A 24,313-nucleotide genomic window follows, 5' to 3' on the forward strand; every position below is an offset into this window, starting at 1 on the left:
TTCCCCCATTATTTCTGTGAGCTCTTGAAAGCTTTCCAAATATCCTTTTATTTTTTGCTGAGATAGCAAGAGTGGGAGAGGCAGATGGCCTGGAGCTGTGCTCTCACCATTCCATGAGTTCTGACCTTCACCTTCACCTTCATCTTTGTACCGTAAGCATCTGTGTCTGCTGGCCTGAAGGCTTTCTCTGGCTGCAGAAGCATGCTCAGCCCACACACAGGCAGGCCAAGGTGCCGGGGAGGTAACACCTGTAGGAGCAAATGGAACTGGAGCCGGATGGCCCGGCTGGCTTCTCACCTTTGGTGGGACACGGGTGAGGAGTGTTCCACACGGTTTCTCCAAGGTCCACTGGGTTTGAGCTCCAGTGCCCAGGTAGCCACCTGCCCTTTAGCACTCCCTGAAGGGGCACCTTCCCTTTCCTGCCCAGCTTCCCTACTCCCCAAATGGGGCTTCCTGGTATCCCCTCCCAAATTACTCCCTGCCCTCAAATTCTGTCAGATCCATGCTGTGGGTTGAACTGTGTCCCCCAAAAGATACATCCAACCCCTAACTCCTGGTCCTTATGAATGTGACCTTATTTGGAAACAGGTTCATTACAGGTATAATTAGTCAAAATAAGACGAAGTCATGCTGGAGGTGGGTGGGTAGTTAATATGACTGGTGTCCTTATAAGAAAAGGAGAAGAGGCCAGGCGTGGTGGCTCACACCTGTAATCCCAGCACTTTGGGAGGCCGAGGTGGACAGACCACCCGAGGTCAGGAGTTCGAGACCAGCTTGGCCAACATGGTGAAACCCCGTCTCTACTAAAAATACAAAAATTAGCCGGGCGTGGTCGTGCATGCCTGTAATCACAGCTACTTGGGAGGCTGAGGCAGGAGAATCGCTTGAACCCCAGAGGCAAGGTGGAGGTTGCAGTGAACCGAGACCGTGCCATTGCACTCCAGCCTGGGCAACAGAATGAGACTTCATCTCCCAAAACAAAAACGAAAACAAAACAAAGGAGAAGAGACACAGAAGCAGAGACAAAGGGGGAGAAAGCCACAGAAAGACAGAGCGTTGCAGAGATCAGAGTGATGCGCCTACAAGCCAGAGAACGTGGGGGACGGCCAGCCACCGCTGGAAGCTGGGAGAGGCATGGAAAGCTTTTCTCCTTAGAGCCTCCACAAAGGAACCCACCCTGCCAAACACCTGGGTCTTGGCCTTCTGGCTTCCAGAACTGGAAACGAATCCACTTCTGTTGTTTGAAGTCCCCAGTGTGTGGCATTTTGTTGCAGCTCCCTGGGACACGAATCCAGCCTGCTCTGGGACGGAAGGGAGTTAGCTTCTGTTGATTGCAACTGGCAACCCTGATTGAGAGACATTTCACTGACAAGGAAAGTGAGACCATTGAAGAGAATGACTTATCTGTGCTGTTTTGGCTGGGGACAGGTGGGGCTATCACTATATCCCCAGTCTCTGGGAGCTTTCTCTACTCCTCAAACCATGTGAGCTCACACCCTGCAGGACTTCATCATCAAGACTATTAAGATGCTTCTGTCTTGGGGGTCAGCGGGTGCTCAGTGGGCTCCAGAGACCCCCAGCAGCACCCAGGAGGGAGCCTCCAGGGCTCATGGTTGAGAACCCCAGGAAAGGCCCGGAGCTGCCTGGGTGCTAGAGAGAGGGGGTGTGTCGTACTGATGTGAAGCAAACTCATTGTAGGCTTGGCCACACCCTGGTGTCTAGCCCAGAACCTGGCATGGATGGGCGAGTGGAAGGAATGAAAAGTCCATAAATAGCTGACTTTTGGGGGACCTTGGACAAATCACTTTCTCCTCGCTGGGCCTGAGATTCCTCATCTGAGGTTCCAGCCCTGAAATTCCAGGTGGACATCAACAAGTAAAGAAGCGTCCCAGGTCCCTGTGTGGTTATCACCCGGGAGAGGGAGACAGGAAAGCAGGACACCTCTGTGCCAGGACTCACCGGAGCCACAGGGCGGAGGCAGATGGATGCCCGTGGGCTGAGCACATCGCAATCTGTCCACTCAGGGGACTAGAACTCAGCCATAGAAAGGTACGGAGCCTGGACACACACCACTGCACAGATGAATCTCGAAGACATGATGCTGAACACACAAAGGCCACAGGCATGTGACACTGTTTGGATGCAATGTCCAGAAGAGGCAAATCCAGCAGGATGGGAAGGAGATTCGTGGTTGCCAGGGACTAGGGGAGGGAGGAATGGGGGGCAGCTGTCTGATAAGAACAGAGGTTCTGCCTGGGGTGATGAAAAAGCCGCAGAAATAGCTCATGGAGGTGGTTGCACACATCATGAATCTAATTAATGCCACCAACTTGCACACTTTAGATGACTGAAATGGAAAATTGCATGTTATATTTATTTTACCACAGTAATTTTTCTAAAAAGCAGCGAGAACCTGAGGCACCTCTCAGGAATTCTGTGATGGCACATAGAGTCCCTGTGAGTCCTCTGTGTCCCCAGCACCAAGAGGCAGCCTTTCAGCAAGTGTCCGCTCACGGTGCCCACTCTGGCTCGTGGGCCATGGCAGCTTCGTGCCCACCTCCTCCGAGGCCTCTCCGCAAACGCCTCGTTATGATTTCCCTTAAACGTTTGCATAACAGCCCAGCTCTTCTTTCTTGGCATTTAGCTCTGTTGTTGTTATTGGTATGATTTGTTTAGGTTTCTCTCTAACTGCTTTTGCAGATGACCACAAAAAGCAATTCGTTCGTCTTATCTGTGTGCTGTTTGGTGCGGTGTCTGTGACTTGTCCTGAAACTGAGCCACATGAAGGCAGGGCCAATGTCTTCTGATTTAACTCGGAACTCCCCATTTCCAGCCCAGTGCCTGAAATGCAGTGGGCCTGGGAATTATGAATTTGCTATTGAATGAATGAATAAATTATGTTAAAACTTTCCGGAACAGAATAGAGGGGATGGAAAGTTCTAGAGGACTCTCGGGTGCACTGATTGACAACGACATTGTCGGGAAGAGTTGGTCGAGTTTGCAGTCTTGTGAATTTCTTTCTCTTTTTTTGTTCTCCCTCTGAGGAAGTCCTATTAACCTTGTGCCAAATTCTGTCCCCAGGGCCCAGTGCTAAGGGCGCCGGGCACCAGGAAATGGCATTCATCTACGCACGCTGAACTCTAAGCCCACTGTTCCAGTGAGAGACATATTTTTAGATGTTTGACGTCCAAATTCCAGAGGAAGAGCAAGTAATGCTTAGAGGAAAATTGGCTTTCTTCCTCCACCATGCAAACCAGTGCTGGGGTGCATTTCTATTGGTCTGGCCACTAAGCTGCTGGAACTTTCCAAAGAAGGGTAAAAGCTCCTGCATGTGGAAGGAAGGGGGTGGCGAGCACTGAGGGAGGGATGTGGGTAGATTTGGTGGCAGCTCTGAAGATTGGATTCTTTTTCCCTAAATGGAAATGGCTTATAAATTCTTCTACTGATTATTAAAAGAACGACGTTTACTGTAAAAAAAAAAAAAATTCAGACAACAGAGAAAGTTATAAATTAGTAAAAATGATCTGAATTCTTCCTCCAAGATGTAAACTCTGGTGACATTCTGGGGCGTCTGTCTAGATTGTTTCATGAAGCAGTTACAGCACACATGTTTTTTCTTAGTGGTATTTTATTCATACTGATTCAAATTTCTTTTATTGAAATGAAGTTCACATGACAGACAATTCACCCTTTCAAATGTACAATTCAGTGGTGTTTAGTATATTCACAGGGTCGTGCCTACAGGCAACCCCGCAGCCATTAGCCTTCAGTTCTCCTTCTCTCTTCCTGCAGCCTCTGGCAACCACCAATCCGCTTTCTGTCTTTATGGATCCGCCTTTTGTAGACGTTTCATAGAAATGGAATCATCCAGTATGTGCTATTTGGTGTCTGGCTTATTCACACTGTTTTATATGTTGCATTTTCACTTAATAATCTGTGGGAAGTATGTTAACATGGTAGATTGGCATCTTCCTTTCCTTTTTTTTTTTTTTTGAGACAGAGTCTCACTCTGTCGCCCAGGCTAGAGTGCAGTGGCGCAATCTCGGCTCACCCCAAGTAGCTGGGATTACAGGCGCCCGCCACCATGCCTGGCTAATTTTTTGTATTTTTAGTAGAGAGGAGGTTTCACCATCTTGGTCAGGCTGGTCTTGAACTCCTAACCTTGTGATCCACCCACCTCGGCCTCCCAAAGTGCTGGGATTACAGGCGTGAGCCACCACACCCGGGCATCTTCCTTTCTAAGGCCTGTGTGGTGTTCCCTGTGCCCTCACTTATGTATCCAGCCTCCTTTGGTTACACATCCAGCTTGTTTGCTTTAATAGAATCTGGACTTGGACTTGCTGAATTAGGGTTCCCACTGCCGGAGCCCAGAATGGGTATTTCCCCACCTGCTTCCTAGGGATATCAGTGGCAGAATGGCTTTGCAAATCTTTTTGTTCATCTATATGAACAAAATAGCCACCAGGTCGAAAATCTTAAGGGAATCTTTTTTTCTTTTTTTTTTTTTTGTGAGAGAGAGTTTCACCCTTGTCACCCAGGCTGGATTGCAGTGGTGCCATCTCAGTTCACTGCAACCTCTGCCTCCCTGGTTCAAGTGATTCTCCTGCCTCAGCCTCCTGAGTAGCTGGGATTATAGGTGCCCGCCACCACGCCTGGCTAATTTTTGTATTTTTAGTCGAGACAAGGTTCCACCATATTGGCCAGGCTGGTCTCCCGTCACACCTGACCTCAGGTGATCCACCTGCCTTGGCCTCCCAAAGTGCTGGGATTATAGGTGTGAGCCACCGCACCCGGCCGGGAATCATTTTCATCCAGGTAAGGCATACAGAACTGGAGAGCTCTTGTCTGAGTTGTACAATGAATGTGTGCTCAGTGGCTGCTTTGAAATAGACTTACTATACAATCCCTGAGCAGGAATGAAAATCAAAGCTGGAAATCACGGGTTGCTCTGCGGTTTTCACGAAAGCGTCGTCCGTCTGGGGTGAGTGTCCTCCTTTCTCAGAGGGATTTCATGCGGCATTATTTTGTTTTCATCTGAGAGGCAACATAAGCTGGGAGGGAAGGGCTGCAGGGGGCCAGGACAAATATGTACCTGGATCCCCCATTTTGACTCCACCCTGAGCTGGGGCTGGGCCATGGGAGGGCAGAGGGAACACTTTGGGAGGGGGAGGGAGCCCCTGGACTGAAGGAATGGGAAGAAATTGACAGGCACCGCTGGGAAGCAGCTCCCAGTTCCAGGCTCCTGGGTTAGGAATGCCACTGGAGGAGTAGGACAGAGCCAGGTTCGAATTCTGCCTCTGACACTTCACAGCTGCTTGCTTTTGGACAAATGCTTTTAGTTTTTTGTGTGTGTGCCTCAGTTTCCTCATCAGTAAAGTGGTTTTAGAATAGCAGCAGCTCCAGAGGGTGACACTGAAGATTCGATATGTGAGGACCCAGCACGGCATCAGCACATAGTAAGAGCTTACTAAATGCTGCCTCCCTTGCCGTGAGCTTGAATCACACAGCCCAGGCTCTAAGCCTGGTGTCTTTGTATGGTGACTGCGTGCCTCTGTTTCCTCACCTATGCAATGGGGACAGCAGTGGTACCTACCGGGGAGGGCTGGAGGCAACTTCAGGTGATCCTCCGAGGGCAGTGCTCTTGCACACGCTAGGCGGCTGTTTCCGCATGGCCCCTTCTCTTAGGAACTCTGCGAGTTGTTTGCCCTGGTCTTATCCAGAAATGAGGAGGTTATCCAATCCCACATTTCACTGGTGGGTTTCTCATATGTGTATCTGCAGCCTCAGCTGGATTGGAGCTCCTTAGGTTTCCTTTGCACCTGCTGAGCATCTAACCTAATGCTATGGAGATGGTGGGCGTTCACTAAATCATCACTGAGTGAATTGAGGGAGGATACAGGGGAAGTGAAGAAAGACTGGAAGAGATGAAGAATGAAGTTACTATGGGATGAGAGGCTTCTAAGTCCATTGATTAAAAATAATAAAAGGAGCCAGGCGTGGTGGCTGACACTTGTAACAGCAGCACTTTGGGAGGCTGAAGCGGGCAGATTACCTGAGCTCAGGAGTTCAAGACCAGCCTGGGCAACAAGGCAAAACCCCATCTCTACTAAAAATACAAAAAATTAGCCAGGCATGGTGGCAGGCACCTGTAGTCCTAGCTACTTGGGAGGCTGAAGCATGAGAACTGATTGAGCCTGGGAGGTGGAGGTTGTAGTGAGCCCAAATCGTGCCCTTGCACTCCAGCCTGGGTGACAGAGTGAGACCTTATCTCAATAATAATAAAAGGAATAAAAATCAAGTGAACTATGGATTAGCATTGCCAGTGCTGAGCCGAGCACACACAGGTGTGATCTCTTTTGATCTTCACACAAACACTGGCAACAGGTATTACTTTTGTGTCCATTTTGCAGATGAGGCTCAGATAAGTTAGTGATTTTCCTGCATGATCACACAGCCATGGGGTTCAAACCCAGACGTGTTGGATTCCTGCACCTGAGCCCTTAATCCCTGGGCAAAGCAGCCTTTGCTGTATGAGAGGTCATGAGCTTCGGTCCCTTCCATCTTGGGCTCCTAAGTTCTTGCCCCAAAGGGTGAGGAAGCTCAGCTGTGAAACAGAGTTAGGAAGCGTTCCGGGTGGAAGGAACAGCATGCGGAAGGCTCCAAGGCCAGGTGGAGCAGCGAGTCTTCAGAAACTGAGGACGGCCGAGTCCAGCTTTACATTTTGAAAGCATCCCTCCTCATCTCTGGAGTGTGGGATATTAAGACCCACTCCCCTAGTTCACATCCACATTAAGTGAGCATAGGAGGGTGACGATGCTTGCCCATAGCACAGCCTTACACAAACACAAAGGGCTGCCCCCACACCCGTGCAGGACCCCTGCTCTGCAGAACCCACTGCACAGGGCCCATGTGCAGATCAGCCAGTGAATGCGTGTTAAGCACTTAGAAGGGTGCCCAGCAAGCTGCCAGGGTGTGTTGACCATCATCATCCTCATCTTCATCATCATCATCATCATCACAGCTTTTATTCCACCCAAAGAATACGTACTGAGTACTTGCTATGTGCCAGGCGCTGCTCTAGGAGCCAGGGACACAGTTCAGAACAAAACCAAGTTCCTGTCCCTAGGAGGGAGAAAAACAGCGAACCAATGAGTCCCAAATACACAGTCCACCCAAGAGTGATGAGGGGTGTGAAGCTCCACCAACAGGGAGAGGAGGAAGAGAGGGCTGTGTGAGCAGACCCCGAGGAGGTGAGAGCCAGGCAGATATGGTAGGTGGGTGGGGAAAGAAAGGCCCAGAGGTGGGACTGGGTGGCTGGAGAGAATGAGTCAGGAGGGGAGTGCTGAAGAGACGCCAGAGACATGGAGGAGGTCAGGGAAGCCACTTGCAGTCCAACGTCTAGGCCAAGATTGGCAATTGACTCCTTTAACCCTTGGGGGCCAGGAATAAATTGGAGGGCAAGCTGTTTGTTTCTCTGAGTAAAAGTTCTTTCTCCGAACTCCAGAAAACACCTTTGTTTAGAACCCTCTTTGAGTGTCACCTTGCGTGACATGAAATATTTTTCAAAACACGTAATCCTTTAATCTGGACCTCTCAGTGAAATCAGTGCTTTATCACTCACGACCATCTGTTGTTTCAGCCACGCAGTAAATAACTCGGGAGATGGGGCTTCTAAGGCGCTTATGTCTTTGTTCTCTCCAAATTCTGAGAAACGACCTTTGAATTTTCCTCTGAGACAGCGGCACATCTAAAATTGATCTCTGCATACCCTCCCGTCTGGGGCTGCCATTAAGGAAGCCACGGGACTGGGAGGCATTTGAGGTGGCTGAAAAGTGTTTTGCTTCTGATCACCCGGTTCCATTAAATTTCATAAATGAGGCTTGATGGAAAAATAAGCTGGGCAGAAAAATAAGCCGCTCCCTCCCGACGACGTACGGTGCATTCTTAACCACCCTCCGAAGGAGGCTGGGGCGGCTGTCATGTTAGATGAGGATTAAAAATAGCGGACCCCATCATGGGTCCAATTTAGTTAATTCTGCAGCGAGTGAACTAAGAGCTAATGGCATGGGATTATACACCTGCTGCGGCTGGAAAGTTATTAGTGATGGTTACAGGGGTGAGGGAGATTGGATGGAGAAGGGGGTGATAAAAGGACTGATCCACGCTCTGGCCTCCCTTCTGTCTTTGGGGAAAACCACTCACCTCCTTAAGGCTTCGTCTCCATATCCACCAAATGCCAGCTTAGTGGTCATCTTCACTTTTTGTGAATTTAACAGCCAATGTCTACAAGAGTGAAAAGAAGGGTTCTCTGGGTGAAGCAGGGATGGGGGTCACGGGCCCCCCTCCCCAGGCTTTCCTGCCGCACAGGTCCCCCTCCTGCTTGGCCATTCCTGCTCTCTACCCCTCATGCCCTCAGTCTCAGGCCCTGAGGCTCCCTGGGGGCAGCTGAAAATCTCTGGCCTTGGTGATCCCACCGGTTCCCAGGGGCACCCGGCCAGGACCTGTTCCCGGGGACCTGGTGCCCCCTGCAGGGCGTTGGTGGCACCGCGTGCAGTTTGCAGCTACCCAGATAGGGACACAGGACTGCGCTCCGCCCCAGCCAGGCAGGGAGAGACACAGCCTCTGCTCTCAGTGTGGGGTGGCGAGGGCCTAAAAATGAAGAAGGACCATACTAGAAACATCCCGACGAGTCTGGGGAAAGCTGCCCTCAGAAGGCCGTTTAAGCTGAGGACGGAAGGGTGGTTTGGCCAATAGAAGCGGATGGGAAGCCTTCCAGGCAGAGGACCAGCATGTGGCAATGAAGATCAGTGGCACTGTGCTAGACGCCAGCCTGGGTATAGACACCATCCTTGCTGTAGATGCCATCCTGGGCATAGACGCCATCCTGGGTGTAGACTCAGGGTACCCCAGGAGGGAAGTTCTATAGGGGAAAACTGAGGCTTGCCCACAGTCACACAGCAAGTGAGTGGCAGAAAGGATTTAAGCCCTAGAACCAGGATATGAACCAAACCCGTTGGCTGCAGAGCCCACTCTGGTTGCCCCTCTGCTCTGCTGGATGAGACAAGCTCAGTTGGAGGAAACAGTTTGAAGAGAGGAATGTGCTTGGAGGGCGTGGGGAGGAGGAAGGGCAGTTTGCTGGCATATAAGGACAGGAGGGTCGGGGCGATGAGATGAGGCCAATATATCCTATATCTAAGTTATTAAATTGAAAAAGTAACATGTACCTGGTTGGCACAGGGCTTGGAGGTTGAGTGGGGAGCTGGGACTTTGTCCCGAGAGTGCTGGGAAGCCTCTGGGGACTTGCAGAACAGAGGTGACCAAATCCATAGGTGCCTTTCATAAAGCCTCTTTGGGCTGCAGTTTGGAGAATGGATGGATTTGGAGGCAGCGAGCCAGGGATGAGGCCACTGTGGAGGCACTGATGGGGACTTGGGCCTGGGGTGGCATTCATTTACAGAATGTGCCAGGCAGCGGGACAGATACCAAGTTTCCAGGGGCCGCCGTTACAAATGACCACAAACTGGGGTGGGAGGGGCGGTTAAACCAACAGAAATGAATTGTTTCATGGTTCCAGGGGCCAGAAGTTCAGCATCAGTTTCACTGGACTGAGATCAAGGGGTCAGCAGAGCCGCGCCCCCCACTCTGGAGGTTCCTTCCTTGCCAGTCTCTCTTCCAGTGGTTGCTGGCAATCATGGTCATTCCTTGGTCTGTAGACGCCATCTCTGCCTCCCTCTTCATATGACTTTCTTGTGTGCATGTGTGTGCATGTGTGTATGCATGTGCATGTGCGTGTGTGCATGCGTGTGCGTGTGTGCGTGTGTGCGCGTGTGTAATCTCCCTCTGCTCCCCTCTTCTCAGACACTTGTGACGGGATTTAGGACCCACCCGGAAAATGCAGGATTATCTCCCTGTGTCAAGCTCCTTAACCTAATCACGTCTGCAAAGACCCTTTTTCCTTTCCATGTAGGATTCCAGGGAGTAGGGCCTGGTGTCTCTGGGGACCTTTATTCAGCCAACTGTATGTGCATGAGGAGACACAGGAGACTCGAGGACCTCCCTTGAGGGGGTCGCTCACCGGTTACGGAGCAAGAGTGACGAGGGAGGGCGGGTGTGGGACACAGAAGTGGGGGGGAGGGGGAAGGGAGGGGCGTGGCTCTACCCCTGGCCTGGGAGGGCTGGTGTTAAGGAAGCACATCCCAGCTATGAGCACTGATTTGAGTCTGGGGGAATGGTCCCTCTGAAGACCTGAAGGAATGGGTATTCGGCAGAGGACACAGCCTGGGCAAAGGCCTGGAGGTGACGGCGCCCACACTGCCATCAAAGCAGCTTCAGTAGCTTTGTGAGGTTCTGTGAGTCAAGTCTAGATTGAGCAGGGACTTGGACGATGTGCCCTCACTCTGTACATCTTTAAATTCAAAAAGTAATGTGTACATGGTAAAAAGATATTGAACCAGTGCAGAAGAGTGTACAATAGGAAGAAATCTCTCTCAGCGTTACACCCTATTCTTCTCTCCAGAGGCAGCTTTCATAATGGTTTCTTGTGTGATCTTGTGTATCCTTCCAAAAACGTTCTAAGCCTATGCAAATATATACATATTACATCTGTGTGCATTTTTAAAAACACAGATGGGGCAGAACCTACACGCTGTTCCGAACCGTGGCTTTCTTCACCAGCCACCACATCCTGGCAATCTTTCATATGTGGCACATTGAGTCTTATTTCTTTTTTTGCCAACACCTTAAGGACAGGTTTTCATGGCTGTATACTATTCTAATTTGTAGATATGCCCTATGTACTTGGCCAGCACAAGCAGGCCAGATTTTGAATATGTTGGGGGAGGACTTGTGGGGAGTTAAGTAGGTGAAGCATTTTAGATGAAGGGAACAGTTTAGGCAGAGGCCAGGAGGCAGGGCAAGCCAAGGTAGTTTTTTGCCAAGTAATCTATCCTGAATCTAACTCTGTGTGTGTGTGCAAATGTACACAACCTGCCCACCACACACCCCATTTTCACAGAAGCAGAACAGTGTTACTGGCGTGGATGGGTTCCGGTGTCAGGGGACCCAGGGCAGTTTGCCTGGTTACTTAAACTTTCTCAGTCTTACCTTTAAAATATTGATCTTATTGGTCACTCACCCATATTCCTATATATTAAGTACAGTACTATATCTTTTTTTCTTTTTCTTTTTTCTTTTTTTTTTAAAATTTTTTTTTTTGAGACAGGGTCTCATTCTATTGCCCAGGCTGGAGTGCAGTGGTTCCATCCCAGCTCACTGCAGCCTTGACCTCCTGGGATCAAGCCATCCTCCCGCCTCAGCCTCCCAAGTACCTGGGACTACAGGAGTGAATGAGCATGTCACAACTAATTTTTGTTTGTTTTTTTTAAGTAGAGAAAGGGTTTCGCTATGTTGGCCAGGCTGGTCTCAAACTTCTGAGCTCAAGAGATTCACCCACCTCGACCTCCGAAAGTGCTGGGATTATAGGCATGTGTGCCACAGTGCCTGGCCCCTATATCTTATTTTTGAACTTTTTGTTACAACATAATACTTCAGGCCGGGAATGGTGGCTCAAACCTGTAATCCCAGCACTTTGGGAAGCCAAGGTGGGTGGATTACCTGAGGTCAGGAGGTCAAGACCAGCCTGACCAACATACAGAAACCCTGTCTCTACTAAAAATACAAAATTAGCTGGGTGTGGTGGCGCATGCCTGTAATCCCAGCTACTCAGGAGGCTGAGGCAGCAGAATCGCTGGAACCTGGGAGGTGGAGGTTGTGGTGAACCGAGATCACGCCATTACACTCCAGCCTGGGCAACAAGAGTGAAACTCCATCTCAAAAACAAAACAAACAAACAAAAATAATACTTCAAAGCACATAAATCCTAAGTGTTCAGCTCCACGAATTCCCATAAAATAAACACACCATGTAACCAGCCCCCAGGCCACGTGTTCCCAGCCAGTCACTGTCCACCAGATTCCTCCTGACTTCTTATGCCAGACATCATCTTGGCCTGTTTTTGAGCTATAAATATAAGTGGAATCCCACTGTGGTGTTCTCTTTTGATGTGGCTTTTTTCTTTTCATTATTTTCTGAGATGTATCGAAGTTGTTGCATGGATTTAATCATTCTGCGTATAATTTGTAAATTCTCAAAGCCCTATATAAACGTATGGATTATAAGAAATCCACACATATGTACATATACATATGTATATAGAGACATATATGTCTGCATGCATGTGCATACATGCATGCATATGTATACATATGTGTATACATATATACCATATATATTATGTGTTATATATAATCTATCTCTCACACAGGGCAGATACTTAAGTAATTGTCCTCCAGCAAACATACCAAGATTCGCTTATCCTTTTGCTCTGGGCTTTCAGTTATTTCTTGCCGGCTGTTAGAAACATGGTATCGCTGACCCTCTGAGCCGCCCTCGGAGTCTGGCTCTGCCTGCTTGCTGTTTCTCACCCCGGCGCACTGGCCCTTCCCGTGCACGCTCCCGACGGGCCGGGACTCTCCCAGAGTTGCTGACACCGCCCTCTTCCCACAGACTGAGGAGGCGGGCGCGCCCGGCGGGTCCCGGCAGCCCCGAGCCGACCGCTGCCCGCCGCCCCCGCGGACGATGCCCCCCGGCGCCTGCCAGGCCGTGCGCTGCCAGGCTGACTCGGAGTGCCCGCGGCACCGGCGCTGCTGCTACAACGGATGTGCCTACGCCTGCCTGGAGGCCGTGCCGCCCCCGCCAGGTAGGTCCTGGGCCCGAGGGAGGGGCCTAAGGGAGAACAGGTAAACAGAGCTGTCCCGGGTGGGAGAGAGCCTGACTCTGCGGAGAGGAAAAAGGAACTGGGCTTTAAGCTCGGCCACCTGGGTGGGTCCCTGACGCCTCCACTGCGCACCTGTGAACTGGGATGGGCGCTCCTTGAGCAGGTGTGACGCTGCTGTGCACCTGCTGTATGTCCCACTGCCCTTGGGGACCTGCGTTGTGGGAGACGCCCTTCTGGAGAAAATGCCACTTCCTATAACAATGGGGTGGGGTCAGGGACCCCGGATGCCTCCAGGGAGCCACAGTCCAGCAAACACCCATTCCCGGGAAAATGCCTGCTGATAGGAGGATGGGGGTGCAGTGGGTTTCTCATTTAAAACATCCAAATTCGAGGCTTTTCCTTAAAATAGCACCTGCCACCAGCTGGAACATCAGGTGCCCCTGGATGAGGAGTGTCCTCTAGCTTCCCACTCACCCCACCAGGCCTGCCACACTTCTCATGCCTGGCCCTGGGGTATTTGAGGTGGAGACCGGGTGCTTAGCAATCGAGACGGGGTGTGCCCCACAGAGGAGTGGGTGCATGGCTTCAGATCCACTGGCCAGCTGTCACTTTCTTAAGTCTCCTCTCCTGTGAAACAGGTGGATTACCTGAGGGCAAGAGTTCAAGACCAGACTGGGCAACATGGTGAAACCCCATCTCTACTAAAAATACAAAAATTAGCTGGGTGTGGTGTCAGGAGCCTATAATTCCAGCTACTTGGGAGACTGAGGCAGAAGAATCACTTGAACCCAGGAGGCGGAGGTTGCAATGAACTGAGGTTGTGCCATTGCACTCCAGGGCGACAGAGTGAGACTCTGTCTCAAAAAAAAAAAAAAAAAAAAAAAAAAAAAGAAAGAAAGAAAAGAAAAAGGGAAGGAAAGGGAAAGGGAAGGGAAGGGACAACGTGCAGCTCATGGTGGAGCTGCCAGTCGGAAGTGCTCAGCGCTGTGCGGGGCTGGGAGCAGATAATGAGATGTGTGTTGAATCAGGACACCAACCTCTTGGGGAGAAACAATGTTCAGGGATTTGTCATTGGCAGGATGGAGTTTCAGATCTCTTTTGGAGAGAAGGTTTGGGAAGGGAAGGAGGTGACCCTGTGGGGGCCAGTAAGTGGGGGGTAGGGTGGACAAGTAGCTATTTCCTGGGGAAAATGTGCCCTTGGGTGGGGAAAATGTGCCCCTAAGTGGGTAGGATTTGGGGCAAGGAAGTTTTCTCCACCCTCAGCTCTGCTCAGGGTGATAACAACAGCTGTTTGAACTGTACCTTGGGTGAGACACTGTGGGTTCCCATGGGCCTTAATTAGAGAAGTCGGCTCGAGAAGGTAGCCCAGCCCCTCCTCCCAAGGCTGAAAGGAGAGTTGGAGATGGCAAGAATGACCTCACTTTGTTTCTTTTGGGGTGAGGTCACAGCGATGACAGGGGACTCAGCACACTTAATCATGCTCATAATTATAGTCTTATGATGCTCATCAAAACAGACAGGGACTGTTTCAGTACTGCCTCTGGGCAGGACCTGGCCACTGCTCCAGGCCAGGCAGCCTCCTACTCAGCCTTCATAAGAAAAACTAAATGTTGCGCCTTATGGTGGACAAGCACATAAAGGCACTCCCCTCTGGGTGGGTGCCCCTTCCTCTGGAATGTGACCTGGCATAGGGATTCTAACCTTGCTTCCTGCCTAGACCAGGTGCTTTTGAGCAGTGCACAGGTGACACAACTGTACATGGCATTCTCAATAGCCTTTTCATGCATCGTCTCAATTCATGCTCACACAGCGTGATGAGATGACTGTTATCAGCCCTATGCCACAACTGAAGCTCAGAGAAGTTGAATCATTTGCCCAAGGTCACACAGCAGGCACAACTGCAGTTTCTATCCAGTTGTTTGACTGTAGAGAAGTGTTCATTGCCTTAGGCCATGAGTGTGGGAATGTGGGGCCCCTGCCCTGGCACCTGGGCCCACATGTGGGGTCCTTCATTACCAGGACTATCCTCCCCCAGACACCCCATGGCTCACTTCCTTGCCTCCTTTAGATCTATTTCCAAAGGCCGCTTCTCAGGAAAGATTTCCCTCTCTAAATGACAGCCCCTCGTTGGCCATTTTTTCACCCTCCGTCGCTGTTTAATTGTTCTCTGTAGCATAATCCGGAAGACTGTGTTTTACTGGTCTGTTCATTGACTGTTTTCTCCCCACTTGAAGGTCAGCCCCACAGGGCAGGGAGTTTGTCTGTTTCATTCACTGCTGTAACCCCAGCATCTAAAATGGTCTCCGGGCACATAATACTCAATAAATATTGACTCATTCATTCATTCACTGGCCAGCAGGAAAAGCAGTCATACCACTAGTTAGTAATAACAACAACGCTATCTAACGCCAGATTTCACAATCTTGGCATATTGACATTTGGGGTTGGATGATTCTACTTGCTGGGCAGAGGAGGGGGGCACTGTCCTGTACACTGTAGGATGGGCAGCGGCTTCCCTGGCCCCTCCCTGCTAGATGCCAGACAAGCAAAACTGTCTCTAATCTTTCCTAAATGCCTCCTGGGGAACAAAATTGCTCTGCATTGAGAACCACTGGTCTAACATAAGATGACGTGGAACACATCAGGCCCTATTCCAGGCACCTTACTACTTCATTGCCATCTGGATTTGGGTCCGTCCAAAGCAGACCCAGAGACAAGGACTTGGGCCCAGGGCATTTATTTGGGAGGCGATCCCAGGTAGTTCCAGTGAGGGCATGAAGAGCTGAGACCCCGGGGCCACCAGGCCTTTAAGGGTCTTCAACTAGAGCAATGGGGAGCCCAGACCAAGTTTCGCTATAAACATTTGCTTATTTCCCTGCTGCTCAGAAGCCTTTGATCAAGGCGAAAGAGAATACAAACAGCACATATTACTGCGTTTCTTACCTGAAAATGTTTCCTAACACATGGTCCGATGTGGTGGGGGGAAGGGGGGAAGAACCGAAAGGTTGGGCATAGAGGCTGCAGAACCATCATGTCATTCGTGTTTCGGAGGTCACAGACTGCTGGCTCCTTTCTCCGCTCTTCCAACTTCCACTATCATTATAATCAGCGAGTGCTCCTTTGCAGAAAAAGCTAACCAGCATTTTTACCAGTACCCATCAATGTACTTTCAAAGATGCTAGATAATCATTTTTCTCTTCTCTTTATCAAGATAAATATTAGTAATTTTATTTTTGTCTTATTTTGGAGTCAAACGAATGCAGAGGTCACAAGCAAATGTGATCTCAGAGCCGTTTTGATCTCCAACATGCTTAAAGTTTTCTGCCCAGGCATGGTGGCTCACACCTGTAATCTCAGCACTTTGGGAAGCCAAAGCAGGAGGATCGTGCGAGGCCAGGAGTTTGGGACCAGCCTGGGCAACGTAAGGAGATGCCCTATCTCTACAGAATAATAATAATAATAATAATCATTAATAAAAAAGTTTTAAAATTACTTGTCAACACTTAAAAACCAGAAGATTTCTATTTTAAAAAATACAGACTTGGCCGGGCGCGGTGGCTCACGCCTGTAATCCCAGCACTTTGGGAGGCTGAGGTGGGTGGATCACCTGAGGTCAGGAGTTTTAGACCACCCTGGCCAACATGGCAAAACCCTATCTCTACTAAAAATCCAAAAATTAGCTGGGCATGGTGGTGCACGCCTGTAATCCCAGCTACTTGGGAGACTGAGACAGGAGAATCGCTTGAACCTGGGAGGCAGAGGTTGCAATGAGCCGAGATTGCACGATTGCACTCCAGTCTGGGTGACAACAGTGAAACTTTGTCTCAAAAAAAAAAAACAAAAACTACAGACTTACAGTCTGGGCGCAATGGCTGACTCCTGTTATCCCAGCACTTTGGGAGGCTGAAGGGGGTGGAACACTTGAGGCCAGGAGTTCGAGACCAGCCTGGGCAACATGGCGAAACCCCATCTCTGCTAAAAATACAAAAATTAGCCAGGCATGGTGGCGTATGCTTGTAATCCCAGCTACTCGGGAGACCGAGACAGGAGAACTGCTTGAACCCGGGAGGTGGAGGTTGCAATAAGCTGAGATCGTGCCACTACCCTCCAGCCTGGGTGACAGAGCGAGACTCTGTCTCAAAATAAATAAATAAACAATAAGTAAATAAATAGAATAAGAACTTACAGTAAGAAAAAAAAAAAGAAAAAGAAAACAGTCTGGGAGCATTGGAAATGACTAGTCAGGGCTAACCAGCAGCTGATTCATCCAGGCAGGAGGGGCTCTCTGCTTTGCCGTGGCCCTGCCTGATCTGCTTTCCTGTTGAATGTCTTCTACCTGTCCCCTAGAGGCATTTGACTTTTCGACCCCTCCCTTTTGAAGGCCTTCCCATAAACTGTGTGGGTGGCTCTTTCTGTTAAAAATGTATTGGTTATACCTGGGTAACAGGATCACCTGTGCACCAAACTTCACCCATACACCAAACTTCAGCGACGTGAAATTTACCTGTGCAACAAACCTGCACGTGTACACTGAACCTAAAAGTTAAAAAAATAAAGTATTAGTTAGAGAACAGGCTATGCTGCTGCAACAAAAAGACCCATAAATACAGAGACCCAGCCTGTGAGGCGTTTGCTTGTCTCAGCTGTTAGTGTGGAGGTCGACACTACAGCAGGCGGGTAGCTTTGCTCGCAAAGCCATCTAAGGACCTGGCTTCCTTCCTTCTTGCCACTCTGCAGTCCGAGTGATGTCCTTGTCCACATGGTCAGAATGGCTCCCAGCCTGCAGGAAGGAAAAGAGGGAGGGAGGGGAGCAGGGAGCCCCCAATCAGAGGGCAAGACAGGAAGTTGCATGGTCACTGCTGCTCACATTCTTGTGGCCAGAACTCTGTCATGTGGTCACACATAGCTGCAAGGGAGGCAGGGAAGGCTAGTCCCCAGCTTGGAGGCCCAGTGCCCCGCCCACAGTGAAAGGTTCTATCACTAAAAGCAAGGGATGAAGGTATGCCAGGAACCATAGTTATTTCTCCCACGGGGAGACTGTGCTATCATGAAATGGGGGCACCCCCACCCTCCAAGCTTGGGCATTTCTCAGCTGCCAGAGGAGGGCCTTGATCTGACCCTGTATTGTGTTAGTCTTAGACTGGCTGGTGCAGCCGAAACCTCGATGGCTTGGTGGCAATGGCTGGCTCCTGGATGGCCCTGAGGAGGTGTTGCAAGGTACCTGCCGGGTAAAGCCCAGACCCTACGTCCGAGCCTGGATCCCTCCTTCTCAGCTGCTTCCAGAAAGCTGGCAGCACCAGGCTGGCTGTCCCCCATGCGTGGGCCCTTCAGCCAAACACTCAGCCGTCTTTGATCCTCCCCACCCCAGTGCAGAAGGGCTGATGGCTGGGGGCTCGGCCAGAATCAAAGCCCAGGACAGAATAAGGGCTTCGACTCTCCTCAAGAATGAGGCCTCCTCCTGGATGGTGAATTGAAGGGGAGGGCATTTAGGGTTGGTTTTCAAATTCCTAGAATTATAAGGGGTTCACGGCTGTCTAATGATGAGGCCTCCCTGGGGGCAGGGGAGGTACCGGGAGGCAGAGGGCAGTTTCTGGAAGGAAGAGCATACAGGCCGGGGGCCTGGAGGCCTAGGAGGTGAGAGTGGGCACCCTGTGGCTGTGCTTCTGACTCCACACCCATCTGTGTGTTGTGTGACTGTGTCCAGCTAGACACAGAGTATGCAGCTGTGTGTGCAACTGTGTGGCTGTCCTTGTGGCTGTGGCTGAATATTTGTGTGTGTGTGTGTGTGCGCGCTTGCAAAAGTGTGTGACTGTATTGTGAGTGTGTACATGTGCGGGTGAACGTGTGTATACGTGGGTGTGGATATGTGTGTACAGGATTTGTGTGTGGGGATGAACATGTGTATATGTGTGTATTTGTGTGTCCGACGTGCTTGTGTAAATGTGTGTCCCCGTGCAGCTGTAGGGGTGAGTGTGTGTTTCAGGGTGTATGGGTGAACACGTCTACATGGATGCTGCTGAGCCTGTGAGAGTGTGTTTGGGATCAGGTGAGCTTGGACTGCCTGTGTTTGTGGGTGTGCACATGTGCCACATGCCGCTGAGTGAGACCCAGGGCCTAGCCGGAACCTGGGGTACAGAGGCGAGGCCGTCTCTCTGGACGAGCTGCGTTCCCTGCACCCATCCTGGGGGTCTGCCCTCTAGACCCCAGCGTGTGTCCCTCCCACAGCAGAGGCATGCAGCACCACGGAGGATGGGGCCGAACCACTGCTTTGTCCCTCGGGCTATGAGTGCCACATCCTGAGCCCAGGTGACGTGGCCGAAGGCATCCCCAACCGTGGGCAGTGCGTCAAGCAGCGCCGACAAGCAGGTGAGTGTGGCACCCCTGCCCTGACCCTGGCCCCTGCCCCGTCCCCTTCTCACCCCCACGGACGACCTGCCCCAGGAAGCAGCCCAGGCTCCTGAGCCTGACCAAGAGTTTCTTACATCTTCCCCCTGCCTGGCTCCTTCTTTCATGGCCCCTACCCTTTCCCTGCCACACTAGCATGTGACAGAAGCTCTTGAACCAGCAGACTGGCTGCAAACCCCAGCTCTGTACCTCCCAGCTGGGCGACACTGGGGTTAATTTCTTCCTATCGCTGAGCCTCAGTTTTCTCATCTGTAAAATGGGGCTACTTCATGCTGTTGGGGGGCATAACTGAAATCATAAGTGCAGAGCTGTGGGAGCAGCCCTAAGGAATAGTAGGTGGTCAGTAAACACTGGCTATTTTATATCCACGTATGTGTAGATGGGCCCCGACTTAACGATGGTCAACTTACGATTGTTAGACTTTACACTGGTGCAGAAGCTACATGCATTCAGTAGAAACTGTACTTCAAGTTCCCATAGAACCATTCTTTTTTTTTTTTTTTTTTTTTTTGCGACGGAGTCTCGCTCTGTCACCCAGGCTGGAGTGCAGTGGCCGGATCTCAGCTCACTGCAAGCTCCGCCTCCTGGGTTCACGCCATTCTCCTGCCTCAGCCTCCCGAGTAGCTGGGACTACAGGCGCCCGCCACCTCACCCGGCTAGTTTTTTTGTATTTTTTAGTAGAGACGGGGTTTCACCATGTTAGCCAGGATGGTCTCGATCTCCTGACCTCGTGATCCGCCCGTCTCGGCCTCCCAAAGTGCTGGGATTACAGGCTTGAGCCACCGCGCCCGGCCCCCATCGAACCATTCTGTTTTTCACTTTCAGTATGGTAATCAATCAATTACACGCGACATTCCATATTTTCTTATAAAATAGGCTTTGTGTTAGATGACTTTGCCCAACTCTAGGCTGATGTAAGTGTTCTGAGCACATTTAAGGTAGGCTCGGCTAAGCTATGGTGTTCGGTAGGTTAACTGTGTTCAATGCAGTTTGACTTAAGATATGTTCAGCTTGCAGGGGGCTTATCAGTACATAACTCCATTGTAAGTCAAGAAGCATCTGTGTCTATTTTAAAGGAGCATCTGTATCTGTTTTCAAACTGCATAGAATGAGAACTGTCTGAGAATCCTTAACTTCCCAGAAGTGCTGCCAGGACTGTTCAGTTTGACTTAATTTGTGTTTGTCTTTGACACAAAGGCAATAAATAGATGAGTGAATGGTGTTGCTTTCATTGGCATAATTTTCCTAAGAAAAGAAAGAACAATGGCAGAGCGATTCCTGGTGGTAGCTAAAACCGTCTCGAACCCCACGCAAGGCAATCAACTTGAAAGACTTCAGTGTGCTTTTTGGCATGGAGTTTGGATGAACTGTGTGGCGAGCCAGGAATCTGGGACTTCAGGGTGGCCGGGTTCACCTTGTCAAAGTCAAGGTCAATCAGACTGAGACCACACCCAGGGGCCCCTGTCTCCACTTCTGCATCTCATATCCCTAATAGTTAAGGACAGGACCCTCAGACAAGATTGGTGGTAATTACAGTGATTCTGTTTGCCAAAAGCATACTGGGAGGTGCATGATCTGCCAAAACCTCTTTTTTTTTTCTGATTTGAGAATGTATTTCTCTGAAGTGTTTCAAGAAAGGCATAGACATGAAATCAGTCATGCATTTAATGTCATTTTCATTGCAGATAAAGTGATGAGAATCTTGGAATCCTGAACTTTGAAGAAATTATCTACAAAAGGCTTTGAAATAAAGAGATGCCTTTTTGGTTTCCTCTACGTCCCACTTGCTATTTGCAGGGCTTTGTTTGGGGTTATAGGGTGGCTTCTCCAGCCAGATAGCCTGGGCTCCCACAGCTACTCAGCCCCTTACTGCTGTGGGCAGCAAATAATATAACCTTTTCAGGCCTCATTTGCCTTATCTGTAAAATGGGTTCATAATACTTGCGGTACTTCACGGGGCTCTTTGAGGAGTGAGTTAATCTGTGTAGAGTGTCCATCACTTCACAAGCACAGAACACAACCTTCACTGTTTCCTCACTGCTTGTCTCTATCCACTTGATCCCGCGGTGGGTGGGTGGGGTGTGCGGTCCTTTGAATGTGAAACCCCAGGGGCCTGCCAGCCTGTCTGAGGCTGCTGGAGTGTGGAAGGGATAGGCTTTTCCAAAAGAGAGCTGTGGGGTGACCTACGAGTTCGTTGGACTATGCCGCCATTTTAATACTGACAGCATAATAGGAATGCCTTGGGCACTTGTCTTTTTCATCCCCTGATCTTTTCATTCAGCCCTATGATGTCTAAGACCAAGGTCAAACCAAGTCAAACTAGTTCTTAAGGGTTCAAACCAATTCAAAAAACTCCCATTTCAAGACAGAGCTAACTAGGCAAAGAGAGCCAGTCGTTCACTGATGACCACACCAATGATGCCTGCTGTTAACACGCACCTTTGGAGTGCTCTCTTTACATTAAACTTTGCTGCAAGCCTGCAAAAGGAGAAGTAGAACCAGGAGGCAGTGCTGCATAGGTTTCAGAGTGCGGGCTGAGAACCACAGACAGAAATCCAAAGCCTGTAACTTTCTTCCTCCATGGCCTTGAGTAGGTCACCCAACCTTTCTTAGCCTCAGTTCCTCCATCCGTAAAATAGAGATGGCGATGGTAACCATAGTGACAACTTCATGGGGTAGTTGTGGGGCTTGAGTGAGAGAAAACACCTATGAAGTGTTAGAATAGCACCTGGCCCACAGTAGGTCCTCAGTGAGTGTGTGCCACCATCATCCGTCCTAGGAAAGGAAGGATATGAGTTCAGGAATTTACCCAAAAGATGCAGAGCTGGAATTCCAAGCCTGTCCACCAGCCTCAGAGCCTGTGTGTGTGTGTGTGTGTGTGTGTGTGTGTGTGTGTGTGTGTGTGTGTGAGCTTCCCCTCGCAAAGGAATGATTTGAGCCTTCCAAATAGAAATGTAAGTGGAATTCCCCCTAGCCTTGTTCTCAGGGGGCTGACACTTAGCAATAATTACTGGTAATTTATTGGTAATTATATATACGTTTGAAAACATTTTGAATTCCAGCAACTTCCCTTGGAGCAAAAATCTCAGCGGAAGAGTGGCCCCCTTGTCCCAGCCTTACCAAGGAAGAAGCTTTTTATTTAAGGTTTTAAAAACTGCATATTTGAAATAATTTCAGACTTACAAAAATGTTGCAAAAGTAGTACCTTGAACCCGCCACCCAGATTCACCAGTTGTTAAAAAACTACTGTTACATTTTCTTTTATGCTCTCTCCCCACTTATAAATCTACGTGTGTATTTTTCTGGACCATCTGAGAGTAAGCGACAGATCCTGTGCCCACACCTAAGATGCCATCCTCCCCTAAGAGAGGCTTCTAGTGGGTACCCATAGTCCTTCAAGTTTGACCATCCGGCAGCTGGAACCAGGCATTTGAGGGGTGCATGTTTTATGCAAGAGGAAAATGAACACTGACATGTATAGTAAATCGGTTTTTCAGAGAGTGGGGTCAGGGAAAATCGGTGCATTTTTCTGAGTAGGTTTGAGGTCACACAGAAGCTGAGCTGTGGGGGCTGGCGCCTCCTTGTCCTGCCCAAGACACTGCTTCAGAAGAATGAAGTGAGGCTCGTCTAGCCTTGAGTGGGAGGAAATTTGAGAAAAGTGATGAGTAATCACTTTTGGTAACAAATTATAAGTGATTATATTTGGCCTGAGGAGGGGGTCCATTTACCTCTGTCTCCTTGTGGTGTTATGGGCCAGAATTCATCCCCAGGTAAAGGGGGAGCAGGAAAGTTTCCAGGAGCTCCCCCAGCCTGCAAAAACCCTAGCCATTTGCTTTGGAAAATAGTCATTGCTGCAGTTTTTGATCAGCAGGTACTGACCCACCGAGCGGTTCCATGGAGCGTTAGCACCTTGACCAATCAATGTCCCTGCTGGTCTCAAACACCCTGATGATTTTTAATATGGCCACAAAACAAAAGAAAAGGAAAATGTCTGGCTACCACGCACGTGTGCTTGATTGACCTTATAGCAGAGAAGGCAGCGCTGATCACCAGGATGGAGAAGTGAGCTCAATTTGGGAGAGACGCCACATTCAAACATCCACCTGTCCTGGTCACATTCCTGTCGGCAAATGCTTTCCTGCTACCATGGGGTGGGGGCTGAGGAAGAGGTGGAGGCCGGCGATATACAACAGCGGGAGTTATGAAGTGGGGACTCATGGCTAGTCATGGGACATGTATGAAATTGTCAGCGGTTGACCACTTTTTACACACAATGATAGCATTTTCATATGGCTCCTCCTAATACTGCATAGTTATGTTTTAAATGAAATTATTTCTTTTAATTCTCACAGTAACTTTAAGAGGTACTAATTTTATGCCTATTTTTAGGTGAGGAAACTGAGGCTCAGAGGATGAGTGAGGATTCATACTCAAGTTACTTTGTCATTTGCAGTAATGACATCAGACTCAAAAGAGTGCCATCTCTTTCCCTGCGAACGTATTTTGTAATGACATTTACTAAACAGTGTGTTGAAATTTGGCTTCCAGTTCATCTGTTAAGACAGTGGTTTTGGGCCGGGCGCAGTGGCTCAAGCCTGTAATCCCAGCACTTTGGGAGGCTGAGACGGGCGGATCACGAGGTCAGGAGATCAAGACCATCCTGGCTAACACGGTGAAACCCCGACTCTACTAAAAAATACAAAAAACTAGCCGGGCGAGGTGGCGGGCGCCTGTAGTCCCAGATACACAGGAGGCTGAGGCAGGAGAATGGCGTAAACCCGGGAGGCGGAGCTTGCAGTGAGCTGAGATCCGGCCACTGCACTCCAGCCCGGGCAACAGAGCGAGACTCCGTCTCAAAAAAATAAATAATAAAAAAAAAAAGATAGTGGTTTTGGCTGGGCGCGGCGGCTCACGCCTATAATCCCAGCACTTTGGGAGGCTGAGGCGGGTGGATCACCTGAGGTCAGCAGTTCAAGACTAGCCTGGCCAACATGGCAAAACCCCATGTCTACTAAAAAAACAAAATTGGCTGGGCATGGTGGCACAGGCCTGTAATCCCAGCTACTCGGGAGGCTGAAGCAGGAGAATCACTTGAACTCGGGAGGCAGAGGTTGCAGGGAGCTGAGATCATGC

The 24,313-nt window shown here is 49.8% G+C and overlaps 1 protein-coding gene and 2 long non-coding RNA genes across 7 annotated transcripts in view; 1 reads left to right on the forward strand and 2 right to left on the reverse strand.

Moving 5' to 3' along the window:
- The window catches only part of WFDC1 (WAP four-disulfide core domain 1), a 34,125-nt gene that overhangs the window by 5,587 nt on the left and 4,225 nt on the right, over positions 1 to 24,313 (forward strand). For 2 of the 5 annotated variants that reach the window (XM_077987001.1, XM_077987002.1), the window contains exons 2-4: positions 12,565 to 12,757; positions 17,909 to 18,240; positions 18,976 to 19,141. In XM_077987001.1, the coding sequence (XP_077843127.1) occupies positions 12,565 to 12,757; positions 17,909 to 18,240; positions 18,976 to 19,141 (691 nt within the window). The remainder of the gene's footprint in view (positions 1 to 12,564; positions 12,758 to 17,908; positions 18,241 to 18,975; positions 19,142 to 24,313) is intronic. The other 3 variants (XM_015126717.3, XM_077987003.1, XM_028840615.2) reach the window with 3 other exon arrangements.
- LOC144338273 (uncharacterized) lies at positions 6,987 to 12,492 on the reverse strand. Its single transcript, XR_013412262.1, has 3 exons — positions 12,360 to 12,492; positions 8,203 to 8,283; positions 6,987 to 7,122 (listed from the first exon to the last, which is right to left on the reverse strand). It is a non-coding gene; the product is annotated as an uncharacterized LOC144338273 (long non-coding RNA).
- On the reverse strand, positions 19,539 to 23,886 carry LOC144338274 (uncharacterized). The gene is made up of 2 exons (XR_013412263.1): positions 19,985 to 23,886; positions 19,539 to 19,667 (listed from the first exon to the last, which is right to left on the reverse strand). It is a non-coding gene; the product is annotated as an uncharacterized LOC144338274 (long non-coding RNA).

The sequence above is a fragment of the Macaca mulatta genome, chromosome 20 (assembly GCF_049350105.2).
Source record: "Macaca mulatta isolate MMU2019108-1 chromosome 20, T2T-MMU8v2.0, whole genome shotgun sequence".
NCBI classification, from domain to species: Eukaryota; Metazoa; Chordata; class Mammalia; order Primates; family Cercopithecidae; genus Macaca; species Macaca mulatta.